Raw genomic sequence first — 17,695 nt, 5'->3', positions numbered from 1 at the left:
CAGACTAGACAGAGATCAGAACCAACCCACACACAGAAGAAACCCACACAACCAGCATGGCAACACAGGCTACAGATCAGAATAGAAAAACTGAGAAAAGACATCGGACAGCTAACACAATTTATAAGAAATGAAATGTCAGAAAAAAACGAGAAAGGTTAGGTAAAATCTCACAACAAGAAGCGACAGAGTAATTAGATGAAAAGAAGCAGAAATTACAAGCATTGGCCAAACGACTTAGAAGATACAAAAAAAGTGAAAATAGAAGGAAACAAAACCAAAACATTCAACACAAACCAAAAGAAAATTTATCAGACAATAGATAACACACACGTTAAAATCGACAATCCTCAAACATAACAGACATGGAACACTTCTGGAGCAACGTATGGTCAAACCAGGTACAACATAACAGGCATGCACGGTGGATACAAGCAGAAAGAGATACATACAGGATGATACAACAAATGCCTGAAGTGATAATTTTGCAACATGAAGTCACCCAAGCAATTAATTCTACTCACAACTGGAAAGCCCCTGGAAAAGATAAAATAGCAAATTTCTGGCTAAAGAAGTTCATCTCAACACATTCACATCTAACTAAATTATTTAACAGTTACATTGCAGACCCATACACATTCCCTGATACACTTACACACGGAATAACATATCTGAAACCTAAAGATCAAGCAGACACAGCAAACCCAGCTAAATATCGCCCCATAACATGCCTACCAACAATATACAAAATATTAACTTCAGTCATTACACAGAAATTAATGACACATACAACACAGAACAAAATTATAAATGAAGAACAAAAAGGCTGTTGCAAAGGAGCACGAGGATGTAAAGAGCAACTGATAATAGATGCAGTGGTGACATATCAAGCTAAAACTAAACAAAGGTCGCTACACTACACATACATTGATTACCAAAAAGCTTTTGATAGTGTACCCCGCTCATGGTTACTACAAATATTGGAAATATACAAAGTAGATCCTAAATTGATACCGTTCTTCAACATAGTAATGAAAAATTGGAGGACCACACTTAATATCCAAACAAATTCAAATAATATCACATCACAGCCAACACAGATTAAGCGTGGAATATACCAAGGAGACTCATTAAGTCCTTTCTGGTTCTGCCTTGCTCTGAACCCACTATTCAACATGCTAGATAATACAAATTATGGATACAATACTACTGGAACATACCAACTCAAAATCACACATTTGCTATACATGGATGATCTAGAACTACTGGCAGCAACAAATCAACAACTCAACCAATTACTAAAGATAACAGAAGTATTCAGCAATGATATAAATATGGCTTTTGGAAAAGACAAATGTGAGAAAAATAGCATAGTCAAGGGAAAACACACTAAACAAGAAGATTACATATTGGATAACCACAGCGACTGCACAGAAGCGATGGAAAAAACAGATGCCTATAAATATCTAGGATACAGACAAAAAATAGGAATAGATAATAAAAATATTAAAGAAGAACTAAAAGAAAAATATAGACAAAGACTAACAAAAATACTGAAAACAGAATTGACAGCAAGAAACAAGACAAAAGCTATAAATATTTATGCTATACCAATATTGACCTGCTCATTTGGAGTAGTGAAATGGAGTAACACAGGCCTAGAAGCACTCAATACACTTACACGATCACAATGCCACAAATATAGAATACATCACATACATTCAGCAACAGAAAGATTCACATTAAGCAGAAAGGAAGGAGGAAAGGGATTTATCGTCATAAAAAACCTACATTATGGACAGGTAGACAATTTAAGAAAATTCTTTATAGAACGAGCAGAAACTAGCAAAATACACAAAGCAATCACTCATATAAATACATCGGCTACACCACTGCAATTTCATAACCACTTCTACAACCCCTTAGATCACATAACATCAACAGATACGAAGAAAGTAAATTGGCAAAAGAAAACACTACATGGCAAGCACCCATATCATCTAACACAGCCACACATTGATCAAGACGCATCCAACACATGGCTAAGAAAAGGCAATATATACAGTGAGACGGAAGGATTAATGATTCCAATACAGGATCAAACAGTAAACACCAGATATTACAGCAAGCATATTATTAAATATCCCAATACCACAACAGATAAATGCAGACTTTGTAAACAACAAATAGAGACAGTAGATCACATCACAAGCGGATGTACAATACTAGCAAATACAGAATACCCCAGTAGACACGACAATGTAGCAAAAATAATACATCAACAGCTTGCCATACAACATGAACTTATAAAACAACACGTTCCCACATACATGTATGCACCACAAAATGTCCTGGAGAATGATGAATACAAATTATACTGGAACAGAACCATTATAACAAATAAAACAACACCACATAACAAACCTGACATCATACTCACCAATAAAAAGAGGATGTTAACACAACTAATCGAAAAATCCATACCCAATACAACAAATATACAAAAGAAAACAGGAGAAAAAATTGAAAAATACATCCAACTGGCTGAGGAAGTCAAGGACATGTGGCATCAGGATAAAGTTGACATTATACCGATTATACTATCAACTACAGGAGTCATACCACACAATATCCACCAGTACATCAACGTAATACAGCTACATCCAAATGTACATATACAACTACAGAAATCTGTAATTATTGATACATGTTCAATTACCCGAAAGTTCCTAAATGTAATGTAACATATACTGTACAGTTAAAAGAAAGTCACGCTTGATCAAGGTCCTAGTCACTTTCCATTTTTATCCAGACCTAAGGTCTGAGAAAGGAAAGAAGATAATAATAATAATAATAATAATAATAACGTTACAGTGTAGGCCCCCCAGCAGCGTAGTAACCACTACACAGTTATTGTTGTGTTGTGCAGTCAGTTAGTTCTTTGATGTTGCAAGCTGAATATCGAAGAAACTTCTAGTCTATTGTGGGAACTATTTACAATCCGGAAAAGACATTTCCATGAGATATTTATCCAAGTGTGACTTATATGTGTCAGGTATACTGTGACGGATGCCCGGTACAAAATGCAAAATACGTTTGTAGCGGCTAGACGATGTAAGGAAGATGTTGTTCATACAATCGGTTCACAAGCTGTAACATCCACCACATTGTGTCACGCGTTAATGCTAGCATTTGAAAAAAAAAATACTGTTCAGTTGTGTATTGAGTATTATAGTCTTACTAATGATTATAGTAACGATCTTTTAAAAACAATGTAGTTTCATGACCCGAATGCAGTTGAGGTTTTGAGAACCATAAGGACCTAAGCACATCATCGTCGATTGTGAGACTATAGCATTTATTCATGCTTCTGATATCTGTTGATATTACGGTGAATCCGGTTTATCTGTGCTGCAGGCCCATGTCGTATATATGAACAATCACGAAAAGCTGTATGACTGGTTTCCCTGATACTCAAGTAAATGTAGGCTCAACGACGATGTGCTTTAGGCCCTTATAGTTCTCAGTGCCTTAACTCAGCCCTCTTGTTTTTACCCCCCCCCCCCCTCCCCCCCCCCAAAAAAAAATTAAATAAAATTAAATTTTGCCCTCGAAGGGTAATTAGCCCCATGTTGGGAACCACTGTTTTAGCCTATGGACCGAACGCTTTTATCAAGAGTCCAACGAACCTTGCCTACACAACTCCAGTCAGGGAATACCTTCGTAGAAATCGTGCCTCCTTCTGATCTAAAGTCTGCAGGTCCTTGAAATGTCTTAACTGGGAGCTTTTTCAGGATCTAGGCACTGGAATGACGATATATAAAACAATATCATTGTGATGCAAGCGATTTTATTTCATTCATTCAAAAAATCAAAGCAATAAATATCAGTTGCAAATTCTTCACAGTTACAGTCACTCAGATTTAAAAGACCACAAAAAATGCGGCTTTACGTTACAGTTTTCCAATCATCAAGGCGAATTCTGTTAATTAGAGCTGAAATAACTTTCTCCCGTGGGTCAAACTTTAATGTTATCATTTGCGCTTAAAGTTGTGCATTAAACACTTTCATCGAGAAATTAGAACTCTATGGTGTTGAAACGGCCTGTATCAACGAAAACTGATCGCATACAGCATGCTCGCTTTAATACTAACACATCAACAAACAGTTATGGATAAAAATTCAATCAAACCGAAAACGTATTCGTATCATCGTTGTTTTACAAATTATATACAAATGAAACCAATTAAATACGGAGAATAATTATTTAGCGTGGAGAAGTTGCGTTAGTAAGCCATCCTGTTGGTGATGTTCGCATTATAATTAACACAATAAATACATACTCCATGCGGGCATGCGATACATCCGCTACCTCACACGTTGGTCTAGCAATGTCCGCCATTAAAACTCCTAGATACCGTTCTAAGTAAAGTGGTTGCGCTGAAGCCAGTCTATCACAGACCGTTTCATCCGCATTTCGATAAGTGTCGTTACTGATCATAGAGTAAGGACTCTGTTTCCCGTGAAGACGACCTGGAAGGTATATTCAGAGTCGAGCGACCATTGGGACGCAATGTTAAAAGAGTTCGTTAAAAATATTATATTTTCTTCTGAAGAAATAGGCAGATTTAACAAGCAAACGAAGTTATGAAAATCTGTGGGGATTTGAATGACTAACTGGAAATGAAAACCGGATGGCTGAATTTCGAAAGTAGTAAAGAACCAAGTAATTGTTCGAGAGTATAACCCATACTTTCTAGAAGTTTTTACTTACCCTTATTCCTTCTGGAGGGGTTTTTATTACCTTCTCTACTTTTGAACACTGTCAATCATCGACGTTTTATTTTACCACAAGAAATACTAACAAAAATAACGAGTTTTTTTGTAGCTTTTTACTGCGCCACTACTTTCGAACTCCTAACACCCAAGTTCTGCTACGAAAACAACAAAATGCAGCACTTCAATTGGAGGTTGGTTCTGCCGCTGACGTATAAGACGATCTGGCATCACAACTGATCACATTTTGCAGTCTGTCGAGAAAATCTGAAGTGTCTCGCTGCGTTGGTAGTCCTCGGGTATGCTCCAAAACATCAAATTTCACAGTCAAAGAAACCTGTCACGTTCACGACACGACTGCTTTATCTGCTCTCCTTCTTGGAACCGTCGACGCTGAGACATTTTGCTATGGAAAAACTATTCTTCTGATTCGCTCTTTAAAAGCTCTCACTTTCGATGTAAGGTTTGATGTTTCGTCTGTCTCTCTTCCTCTGTGAACGCTATGATGACAAAATAAGTGCCACCACATGTACACTAACAGAAAATCTGACGTTAATTGTTTAGCTTGCCTTTCTAAACCCATCCATTAGTTTGGGATCTGACTACATACCAACTTTATCGAAGCATAAATAACCCACACGCAGGATGCCACACAGCTCAGTTGAATACCTAGCTTACGTAGAACTGACATTTAAACTATAGTGGTCTGTCTCATTCTAACACCTTACGAAACCAAGTCCGCAACAATAAACCGTCAACACGTAAATAATAAGCAGTCGAAGTAGAATGCGAATCATGAGCGCAGTTATAACAGTAGAGACGTTCAATTCCGAGTTCTAGCAGAGATCAGGCAAGTAGACACGAAAACTAAACTCTTTGCTTTAGCTGAGGCAGCCAACTTCTTAAGCACGTACAGTATTCATTGGACGTTCACTCACGACGAGCCGAAGGCAGCGCTGGTATGAAGATTTCGATTCTCTGTGGTGGGCATATGAAGTACGGGTTGTCTGGCCAGGATACCGAGTCAGAAACAGCAGAATGTCCCTACTGGGTAATGAGTCGCGTGATTCTCTTGCCCTCCCCCTTCACCCCTTCGATTAAGCCATATACACACCAAAGCACACGCAAGCTAAGCGGGTAAAACTGTGCTTCACACTACGAAACAAGACTTCTCCACTCGTTGCTTTTGGGAAGACAGCTTTTCCAATCTTCATCCGATCATGGAAATATAGGTGTTCAACAGTTTTCCTAAATCACTTAGCGTAAATGCCCAGGTGATTCCTTCCCTAACCTATTAAAATCTGACCTTGTGCTCCATCTCTAATGAAGTCCTCGTCTACGAGATGTAAGACCCCAAGCTATATTCCTTTCTTTCTTCTGCTCCCAAATCGCACTCCTGTTAAAAGTAAGCTTTTTCCAGTGGAAAAGACTCGCAAGCACGATGAGGGTGCGAAGCTGTTTACCCTGCGTCAGATCTGTGGAAGTGAAACTCAATTCAGAACAATCATCATTGCCTTCAAGATTAGCTTAGTCTGTGTCAGAAGCACTTTCCGCTCCACAGGTCCCAGTGGGAACATTCTCAAGGATGCACAACAAGTCGGAAAATCAGAATGAGCCCTACATGTTTGCAGTGAAGAAAGATGTGCTAATGTACCTTATGCAAATCCAAAACGGTGCTCATGGATGTGGAATAAATCAAAAAGTCTTATATTTTCATTTAAAGGGTAATAACGGAAGTGTCACAAAATTTGTAACTGTATAATGAACTGATGTGCGTTTAACAGTTCTTAGGGTGTTGTAGCCACGCAGCATCAGAGAGAAAAATCGGTTTACAAAACTCATTCACATTCATCGCATTACAGTGCTGAAGACGTGAAAATATTTTACGTAGTAATCAGATTATTTGATATACACATCAGTCGCGTCTCGTAAGAAATTCGTCACTGGAACAGAAGTTGGCTATCAATAAATTCTTTACACTCTTCTTAAACTGAACTTTATTAGTAGTTAAACTTGTCATGGTTCCTTGCAAGTTTATTGAAAATGTAGGCTCCTGGTTAACGGACATCTTTCTGGAGCAAAGTAAGTGACTTTAAATCTTTGTGATGAAGATTATTCCTGTTTCTAATTCTAATCTTGATCTCATGAATTGAGCTATTGATCTGTAAAAGGGATTACTAACAAATTTCATGAAGAAATATAGTGGGAAACAGTGGTTAGCATTTCCTTCAAGAGGCTTCAGCAGGACCTTTTTGAGTTCACATCATATATAATTCGTATTACACGTTTTGAAACTTGGAAAACTTTAGTTTGGCTTGATATGTTACCCAAAAAAATAACCCTGTACGACCATATCGAATTAAACTAAGCGAAATGTGATACCACATATGTCTGGCAACTTCCGCATTGCAGGTAAAGATTTGTTTAGATGCTTCTGCAGTTCTGTGGTATACTCCTCCCAGTTGCATTTATTATAAACTTGTAATCCCAAGAATTTAACAGGGCCGACCTCTTCTACCGGCTTCTTCTCATACTTTTGGCACATACTGCTGGAAAAACCTCTTCCAAGCCGTGAACTGCATATAATGTGCTTCTTCAAAGTTTAGTGACAAAGAATTGGGTAGTAATAATTTATTACCATCTATGGAAATTTGGTAGTAATAATTTATTACCATCTATGGAAATTTCATTAATAAATATTTCTATAACTGTACTTTAACCATCATTAATTAGAATATTTGTATAATCTGCAAGCAAAATAAACTTGGCATTTGATGAGTTTGCTGATGAAAGGTCATTGATAAAGACAAGAAAAAGTAAGGACCCTAATATGGATCAGAAAACAATATCAGATCAGGGAATAACGGACATGATGGCGCGAACCAAGTGAAAAAGGCGAACGGAGCGCCAAAGATTAGATTCTTTCCGTTTACAGTGATGTCGGAGTAACTGCTCCGTAAGACTGAACTTACAGCCAGCATGAGGCAGGTAACGGTGGGGTTTGCAGATCCACACGTCGCTGGTGAGCGGCCGGCCGGGCGCCCGCGAGTGGAGCGCGGAGCTGCGCGACTTCACGCTGGCGCGCTACGTGCGGCTGCGCCTGCAGAAGGTGCACGCGCTCGGCGAGGAGCCGCTGTCGGCCGCCGCGGCCAGGCCCGACGCCTCCCTCACCCGCCGCCTCTTCTACTCCATCAAGGACATCAGCATCGGCGGACAGTGCGTCTGCTCCGGGCACGCCAGCCGCTGTCTGCAGGCCGGCCACGACGGGGTAAGGCACGCCGTCTTCTGCGAACCCGTTCACACCAACTGGACATACGAGGTTCTGTAACCGGCCACATTTATTATATTATGATTTAAACGTCGCCTTTCAGGGGATTATACCTCCATCATCAGGAGGATTTTTGTGAATTAATAAAGAAAGTAGGTAAGCGCCTCTCGTACCGACTGGTATAGATTCAAAAAATTAATGGTTCAAATGGCTCTGAGCAGGTATGGGACTTAACATCTATGGTCATCAGTCCCCTAGAACTTAGAACTACTTGAACCTAACTAACCTAAGGACATCACACACATCCGTGCCCGAGGCAGGATTCGAACCTGCAACCGTAGCAGTCGCGCGGTGTTGGACTGAAGCGCCTAGAACCGCTCGGCCACAGCGGCTGGCTAAGGCGCCTTGCCACAATTCTCCCGTCGGCCTTTCGAGTTCTCCCTCGGCAATGGGTGTGTGTGTTGTCCGTAGCATAAGTTAGATTAAGTAGTGTGTAAGCCAAGGGGCCGATGCCCTCAGCAGTTTGGTCCCATTACCACAAATTTCCAATTTTTTCAGTAACGCGTTGGTCCACCTGTGGTCCTTATGCAAGTAGTTATTCGGCATGGCACTGATTAACTGACTTGTTGGATGCCCTCCCGAGGGGTACTGTGCCAGATTCTGTCCAATTGGCGCGCTAGATCGTCGAAATCCCCAGATGGCTGGAGGATCTTGCCAATTCTCAATTGGGGAGCGATCCGGCTACCTTGCTGGGCAAGGCAGGGTTTGGCAAGCACTAAGACAAGCTGTAGGAAATCTCGCCGTGTGCGGGCGGGCACTATCTAGATGAAATGTAACTCGGGAGTGGCTGTCGATGAAGGGCAACAAAAAGGGGCGCACAACGTCGTCGACATACCGCTGTGGTGTAAGGGTGTCGCGGATGGCAACAACGGGGTCCTGCTGTGAAACGAAGACACCACAAGCCATCACTTCTGGTTGTCGGGCCATATGGCGGAGGACAGTTAGGTTTGTATACCAGCGCTGTTTGGGGAGTCTCCAGACGCGTCTTCGGCCTCGAATATCATTGAATGTGTACAACTGTCTTTTGTGATGAGTCCTGCTTCGAACTGAGCCCTGATGACCCGCCAAGGCGTGTCTGGAGATGCCCCAGAGAGAGGTGGGATACCAACCCGACTGTCAGCCGCCACGTGGCCCGACAACCGAGAGTGCTGGTCTGGGGTGCCATTTCTTTTCACAGCATGACCCCTTTGGTTATCATCTACGGCACCCTTTTTGCCACCAGAGTTCCCTCAATCAATACCGGCCGTGACTTGAAGTCATACACGATGGCTGCCCACTCCATGACGCTAGGAGTAATACCGCTGTGCCTGTGCGAAACTTTTGAAGAACGGCACGTCTCTGCAAGTCGCCGCCATACCACCGACGACGGTCATCCGGGATAGTGCGCATCCGAATGCCTCCAAAAAAACAGGATATTGTACGATTTACCCAGTTCGCCAAGTGGAAACCAGCAATGAGACATCTTTCAGAGGCTGTGGGGTGTTGATACCTCTGTCTCGTGCTAGTTTGCTGTATTTCCGTGTCCTTCAGTGATCACTCAACATCTGACGCTGTCCACGCCCCTTATATACCATACAAATCGTGGTAACGACACTAATGTACACTGATGGCCACTCTACTCGCCACAGAGAACCGTAACTCTAAATCATTTACATACTCGCCGATGGTATGCACGTGTAGAAAGTTACATTCATATGTGACAGTGCCTTCCGAGTGCTTACTTTTTTTTTAATGTATGTAAGACTGCTTCATCGTTTGGAGTCCTTACCAAGTCAAGTAGACGCTTCAGCAGACATCGAACTTAAAAAGACGTTCTGCTCATAAATTTTTTTAATCAGAGATGCTGATGGAACCGAAATGGGAATCTGCGTAAGAAAAGCGACGTTATTTCTGCGAAATCCTGTTCGGTAAATTTAGATAAACGATATTCGAGAATGCGTGTAGAACAGTTCTCATATCCTCATACGATTTTCCGCTTAGGGCCCATGCGAAAAAGAGAAGAGAAATTAGTGTGCATTAGAAGCATATAGGCAGCCATTTTCCCCATTCCCTATAAATTACTGAAATAGGAGAGAACTTGCTAATACTAGTTTGAAGTGCTCTCCATCTCTCACTTACAGCGTTTTGCTAAGTCTATATGTACAAATATAACGCAACCGACCTCAAATTGATATCGAGTCACTGATCGCAGCTGCTTACTGCAGCAGAAAATATCTGCTTCCGCGTCTCTAGCGCATAGAAATATTAGAGAGACGTTTCCGCTTATGCCAAGATACCCACTGTTCCCAATACAGTTTCTTCCGAGAGAAAGACGACATTTCAGTGCGTTTCTAGTTAATGTTAAGATCATTTCATTTTTACGATGCCTGCAAATGAAATGAATTCGAGTGGCAGGTACGATTTTCCTCTACCTAATCTCTTCGGACATCACGGCTTTGTATAGCGAATGAGAGACAAATCAGAGTCGTGCTGGCACACGTGTCGCTTTAAACAAAGGTGACTGTTGCCGGATTGTGGTGATGTACGTCCTGTGGCTGCACCAAATCTCACTGCAGTGTGTTAATACGTAACGTAAGTCTGGTTGGTGGACAGCTCTCCTTTGTTCTTCTCTGAACACTTGCCATCGCATACTGAGAGCACTTGCCCATTATTTCTTACAATCCAGAACTCGTTCATGTGGATATTATTTGCTTGGGCCATTGAAGAGATTTTTAGAGGGAAGAGATTCGAGGCATGTGGAGCAGCGCAGGCAAGTGAGCTGCAGTAATCTATACCAGTGAACCCCCCATTCCTTAAAGAATCCAACTCTGGTGTATAAAAGAGCTTCAAGCGTCTCAATACTTTATATACGAGTCAGTGCATGTAAGCGAGAAAAAGTTTAGAAAAGGCTTGAAATTATTTGAAAGGTTTGTGGAATCGCTAAGTGCTTTCATTCTCAAATAGTCGGGGCAATTTGAGCATAATGAGATACGCTGCTCCAAGATACATATTTTCTCATTGCAATACTTGCCTTACTGTGTTAAATCGTTAACATAAGAACATACCTCCTAACCCCTTAATCTGTGATTTAAGTTACAGCGGCCAGGGCCCAGAATGTAAACACGATAGCCCAGCCTTAGGGCCATTTCACTGTTCGACAAATCAGTCCGTTGCTGTGCAGAATGTAAATACACATTTAAGATCCAACTGTCTTCATTTCGTGTAGTATTTGATAAGCAATTACAACCTCGTGTAATAATTCTGTTAGAAATACTACTAAAGATTTATTATCAATCTATACAATATAATATAAATCCATACCATTTATCTCCAATTCCTGAATACAATCACAACTCACAGAATTAGCACTTTTACAAAAAGCAACTACACAAATCGTAATATTCAAAGGTGTGATCTCACTCTAAACATACGGGTACATGAAATGAAACTTCGTAACTCTTGCATTCCCACGTTGTTTCACTACGCTTTTTATTTTTCGGACAAACTTTACAGAATCTTGATGGCCTTGACCTTGACGCCGTTGCGTGTGTATGCTTATGAAAATGGGCCAAATGTTTCGCGTGCACTCTCTGGTAAATCTCCGTACGATACTCGCCCTGTCCTTTATAATCCGGTTTTTGTGTATTCTTCACTAACTATTCGCCTATTTCAATCCTACAATCAACGTAACTACGTTTTTTCCTGTTATTTATTTTGCTGAACAAAATGCACGAAATGAAAACACCAATATCGACCAGATAACAGAAAATTTTTCGATATCCTTTCATATATTTTCTCATAATTGGGAAACAAGCTAGTATTTGGTCTTGAAGGACAATTCTAATTGTTCCCTTGTTGTACTAAGTAACACAACTTGATTTCGAAGTACGATTGGATCCTTGTGTAATCATGTTCACTGTATCTTGTTTTGTCATTATAATATCGACATCTCACTTATCTTTCCATTTTACAGCGAAGTTCGATTGAAGCTTCTAATTCTGTAATTCTCGCTTTTAATTTTACTTTGCAGGAATCTATTGGCGCATTCTTTCTATTCGCACTTATTGCGCCAATGATATTTCTTTTATAATTGTGCGACAGTGTCAGGAATAGTTTTTGGCGAAGAGTACCAATTCTCTAGGTATAAAATGTGTCAACTGTGTAACACCGACTACGATAGCTCTTTGCCAACACTTTCGGAGGTGCATCGCAATTTATGATATCCTGGCCTGTATCACAGCAAGTCTACCAATTCATTCGAATTCTTGGTATTTTCACCGGTGGCGTTATTACGGATAATGCAAAATACGTTTTAATTTCATTGCAATATACAGGAAGCTAATTCTTGTCGATTCTTCGTGTTTCGATTGGTTCGTATTTGTCCTGCATATCGGTTATCCTCGGTTACAATATTCCCACAGAACATGTTAACAAATATTATATTAAAAATATCTACTCCTCTTTTATTTACTCCTACTTGACGTAAGGTTGCGTCTTGTATGCCAAGGGTCATTGTATAGTAGCCAGATTTTTGGTACATATCGTATTTATTTCCAAATGCAGGGCTCTGGTAGCCGGTCTTCGTCAGCGATATCATCCTCAATAACTAATCGCCCGCATTTTTGTCGTATAGAACGTATGACCTCACTGCTGTCACTGCCCGTAACATTAGTTTCAACATAAAGTTCACTGTTCTCATCACAACATTTACATTCTGAAACATTTTGTGGGGACACATGCCTAGTACTTAAGAACATGTATTTCGACGTGACCGAGAATAACACGAAACTGAGTGTGGCGCAGAGAGATAACAAAAGCCAAGCTCGACCGGCGTATCACGTGCCAGACTCGCGGTAATGACATTTGCCTCGAATACGAGACCACAAGTCTCACACGTGGTTGTAGGTTAACGGGTTAATGAGCAGATGATGACAGCATTTTAAAGTTTCGAATTTGGTCAGTAACTATTTGAAATAATAAAAAATCACGTGAACCTCGAATTGTGTTAGTCGGTTAGTAATACGGTTCCTTCTAAGCCGAAAAAGTCACGGACTTGGTCCGACGATGGCAACAATGAGCGCTGCTTCAGGCTGAGTGCTTTGAAAAGCGGCTCAGCGTGTGGTGACGTTTGTGGCAGAACCCGCAGTGCGAGTGCCGGCACAACACGTGCGGCGCGAGCTGCGAGCGCTGCTGCCCGCTGCACAACCAGCAGCCGTGGCGCGCCGGCTCGGCCCGCGACGCCGCCCCCTGCGAGCCGTGCCAGTGCTTCGGGCGCGCCGCCAGCTGCCGCTACGACGCCGCCGTCGCGCTCGCCCAGCGCAGCCTCGACGCCAGGGGGCGCTACAGCGGCGGCGGCGTCTGCGTCAACTGCTCGGTGAGTACCGAGTACACACGCCTGGCGCTCACTGCTTCTTTCACCTCTCGTAATGATTGGCTATTGTGAGAAATTCCCAGCTGAAACCTTATATCAGGTTGAGAAAGTTGTTTCAAGATCGAATGAAGACGAGGGTACACAACCTTGCGCTGGCCGTTATTAGTAACGCTCCATAATTAAAGTTAGTTACTGCTAATTATATTAAGTAACTGCTAAACAATCACAGCCTAATGCGGCGATTCCAATTGATAGCAACCGCAAGGTGCGTCAGAAGCAATCGTGTAAATAGAGTGCATAACAGTAATTTTATATGCACAAAATGTGCGGTCGTCACAGAATGGATTGGAGTCACGGGCTTAGCCAGAACACAGAAAGTGTATTTTTTGTGCAAACATACTTTTTAAATGGAACAATACCTATTGACATTGGCAAACGAAAATTAGGGTAAATTAGAATGCGAGTGATGTTTGTTGCAGGATTCTAGTACAAGCCATTTTCAAAGTTACAACACAAGTGCATACACTAGTTATGTGGTTTCTGGCCAGTATCGAGAAACTATCACTGGTTGTATTCAAAATGATACCCGGCAGCGGAAAACACACGCTTCCGGTCTCGTATGGAACAACTGGTGCACAAGTGAGAGCATTTCAGCAGAGATGACCGAGAAGACCTTTGCTTATCATCGAGTACAGTTTACATGTCCTTGTAGACAACATCTTTCAGCTTACCCTGCAGAAAAAAAGAGTCTACAGGCGTCACATCCGGGGAACGGGCCTACCAGCACAGGTCCCCTGCGTCCAGTCCAACGATTTGGAAATAATTCCTGAAGACATCCTGTAGTATTTCGTGCGTTTTGGGCTGAACCACCGTCATGTTGGTACCACAGGTACTAGTCTGCACTGGAACCTCTTCTATCATCTGTGGAAGATGGTCTGTTAGGAGGATGCGATACTTGGGCGCGTTCAGTGTTCCGTCTATGAAACACAGGTGTATGAGCTGATGGTTCACTATCCTACACCACGCGTTTACACTCCCGTTCCACCTGACGAAGCCAATAGGCATTGTTGGTTTACCTGCCCATGGTTCAAATGGCTCTGAGCACTATGGTACTTAACTTCTGAGGTCATCAGTCCCCTAGAATTTAGAACTACTTAAACCTAACTAACCTAAGGACATCACACACATCCATGACCGAGGCAGGATTCGAACCTGCGACCGCAGCGGTCGCCCGGTTCCAGACTGAAGCGCCTAGAACCGCTCGGCCACTCCGGCCGGCACCTAGCCTTGACTGGTGAAAGTAGCTTCATCACTTAACAAGATACACGGTACATCTGGAGTATCTTAATGAGCATGCATGGAAGTTAACATGATTCTCATAATCGTTTCCATGCAGCTCTTGATGGAGAGAGACGTGATAGGGATGGAACCTATGTCGACGGAGAAAGCATTGGACACTTTCCTGACTCATGCCACTTCCTCGTGCTATTGCGCGGAAGCTAATGTACACATCATCTGCAACAGCAGCAAGAACATTAATTTCGCCATGTCGTCTGGTATTTCCTTCTGTTTCGTTGTCTACGTTTTACACGTAACTGACTGAAGAGGTTGATAAATGATTGCCTTGATGGTTGACGTCTATTGGGATATCTTGCCGCGTACGCCGTAAAAGAACGAAACGTACGAGACAGAACTGCATTCTTTGTACACTCTCCATAAACCATGATAATGTCGGCTTTTTCTGCATTTGTAAATCCCACCGTCCACTCGCGACCTACTGCATGGGACTGTCACACAAACATTAGCAAATCGCAATGCACTCAGAGAACATGCAAGCACATTGTAAGCAAACATAACAATATCGTACCTAGCGACTGCGCAGACCGAATGCCAAAAACAAGTGTCAATGTGGAAACTTTTCAAAATACGATATCTCGTAAACGACTCACACTAGACTCCTCAACAAATACCAGTGTCAACCTAATTTACTCTACTTTTACTTTGCGTCACGTCAATTTCAATAGGCATTGTTAAATTTAAAAAAGTGCATGTTTGACCAAAAATGCACTTAAAAGTATTCTTACAGTTTATTGGCTGATAATGAGTCCCTGTCTACCAACTCATTATGTGAAAACCGCACATCAATAGCACTTTCCATTTCCACAATATTTGTGGTGCAAGTAATTCGCCCTGTACATTAACTTTGGACACGGATAGCTTGTCTTTGCGACACATGTGATCCCGCTTTTCGACTTAACTGCATTAGTGTTGCTCTAGGAACTGCTGATCGGCGGACGTGGCTCAACTCTCTGCATTGGAATGGTTTTTTGATAGGGGTCACCAATCACGCTTTCCGCGAGACAAGATTTAAAGTCGAAACTCTGACACCATTTGTCACAAGCAGTCCGATCGCATTCAAGGAAACCAAGAATTCTGTCAGTGGACGAAACATACAGTGTTAACAGTCTCTGTTTAACATCCAACTATTTCTTTACACTGTCCTCAGCAATCTCATTAAATAAACAGACGCGATATAATAATTAAAAAAAAACGTCTGTGGAAAGTATACAGTTTCTTCCCACCTTAATGAATCTTCCAAAGTCCGCTTATATGAGCAGCATTTCCTCCAATTAGTAGCTCCTAGACCGTATGCGGACATAAAATAATAATACCAATAAGGGTCCTCAATCAGCTTATCTTTGACCCGGAAAGTCACAAGAGGTGGTCAGCGTATGTGCTGTGTTTGATGCTACACAGATTGTAAATTACGATTTCACACTGCGAATTAAAATTCTTGTTGCATAACTAGAGTGAACTGTGCTCGATTCGACATTTCTCACGTAGTGTCATGAACAAAGATTCTGTATGTGTGTGTTGATAGCATCTGTGTGTCTAATGTTTCATTTCCTAAAGACTAGCACCTCTTATGAATGCTAGGCAGTCTGTTTCATAACGAGGACTCAATAAAACAAAAACACGTTCGAAATAAATAAATGTTAGCAGAAAAACATGTTGTTGCAGAATGAATTCTCACTCCGCAGCCGATTTGAAACTTCATAGCGGATTAAAACCCAGGACCATTTTCTTTCAGGGGGCAAGTGCTGTGCTGACTGGGCCTTTTTTCCCCTGAGCTTAATAAAATGCATGTCTTCGCACTTGAAAAGAAAACGAAGTCTTTTCTGGAGAATACAAAAAAAATGAAGTGTATCTACAACAAAATAAATTATTTCTTCTAACCAAATAAAAGCAGTCTTCTGTAGTTGACTACCATGAAAGTATACACGGTTCACCTTCCAAATGAAGAAAACTTAATCTTCTTTTTTGAGGAAATTTAGAAGTTCTTGAGATTAAAAATGGAGTGCTTCCTCTGACCAGATAAAATATGTCACCTGCTGTTTACAATAGCAGACACAGAAGCACCAGAACACAAAACTTCACGATTGAAGAGGTTTTCTTGTCTTAAGAACAATTATTTTTTTTTTTTTGCTTGCCATGTTCTGTTTCTCAACAAATAGCTATAGTGCTCACATGAAATGACTATAATAATTTAAGAGACTCTTGTGATATTTTTGCTTTCACACTGTGTCGATCATCTAGGGCAGGGGTGGCCAAGAATACGGCCCACGACGAGCTGTGCCCTGGAACGAATGCCATACCACTCAGCATGGCTGCTGGCGTATTTCCCCCACCATCACGCCGCGTTGTCTTCGCACGAGGAGCGAAAGAAGGGGAAACTGCGAACGTGGCGCATTTAAATTAGCACTGCAAACAACTTTACATATTTCACATTACTTAACAACATAGCTTAAAAACAAAATAAATTGTCAGTATTATTTGTTTCTGGCATGGTGAAGACATAATATAATGCATATCTGGTACAGTTTATCAGCCTACAGACAGAGACAGACAGTTTCACAGATTTACGCACTTAAGTTGCCACGTAATCGTGAGTTTAGTTTCATAATCGAAAAAAACGCTTTTCACGCACATACGTTTGTCACAATATTGTGACACTTTTGCAACTTACTTACGCAGACGTGGAAACGCAGCCTGAGAAAAGCAAAGCAGACGTCCTGGACAGTTTTAACATTAAAGGGATTTGTCTGTACGGAAATTACCTTGCGGATCAATCAGTTACATCAGCCCATTCACATTGGCGCATTATGCTGCAACAGCAAACAGTCTCGAAGATAGCTTAGAAACAGATGTAAGATTGGCTGTGGCCTCAAAAGGTTGCTTGG

General features: G+C 41.5%; 1 protein-coding gene across 1 annotated transcript in view; it reads left to right on the top strand.

The window, feature by feature from the left end:
- LOC126485073 (laminin subunit alpha-1) overlaps positions 1 to 17,695 on the top strand; it is a 715,911-nt gene that overhangs the window by 8,718 nt on the left and 689,498 nt on the right. Inside the window, exons 3-4 of the mRNA XM_050108676.1 lie at positions 7,784 to 8,044; positions 13,221 to 13,457. Of these exons, the coding sequence (XP_049964633.1) occupies positions 7,784 to 8,044; positions 13,221 to 13,457 (498 nt within the window). The remainder of the gene's footprint in view (positions 1 to 7,783; positions 8,045 to 13,220; positions 13,458 to 17,695) is intronic.

The sequence above is a fragment of the Schistocerca serialis genome, chromosome 6 (genome assembly GCF_023864345.2).
Source record: "Schistocerca serialis cubense isolate TAMUIC-IGC-003099 chromosome 6, iqSchSeri2.2, whole genome shotgun sequence".
Lineage (NCBI taxonomy): Eukaryota > Metazoa > Arthropoda > Insecta > Orthoptera > Acrididae > Schistocerca > Schistocerca serialis.
The sequence above is the reverse complement of the archived record's forward strand: the minus strand, read 5'-3'. Positions and strand labels throughout refer to the sequence as shown.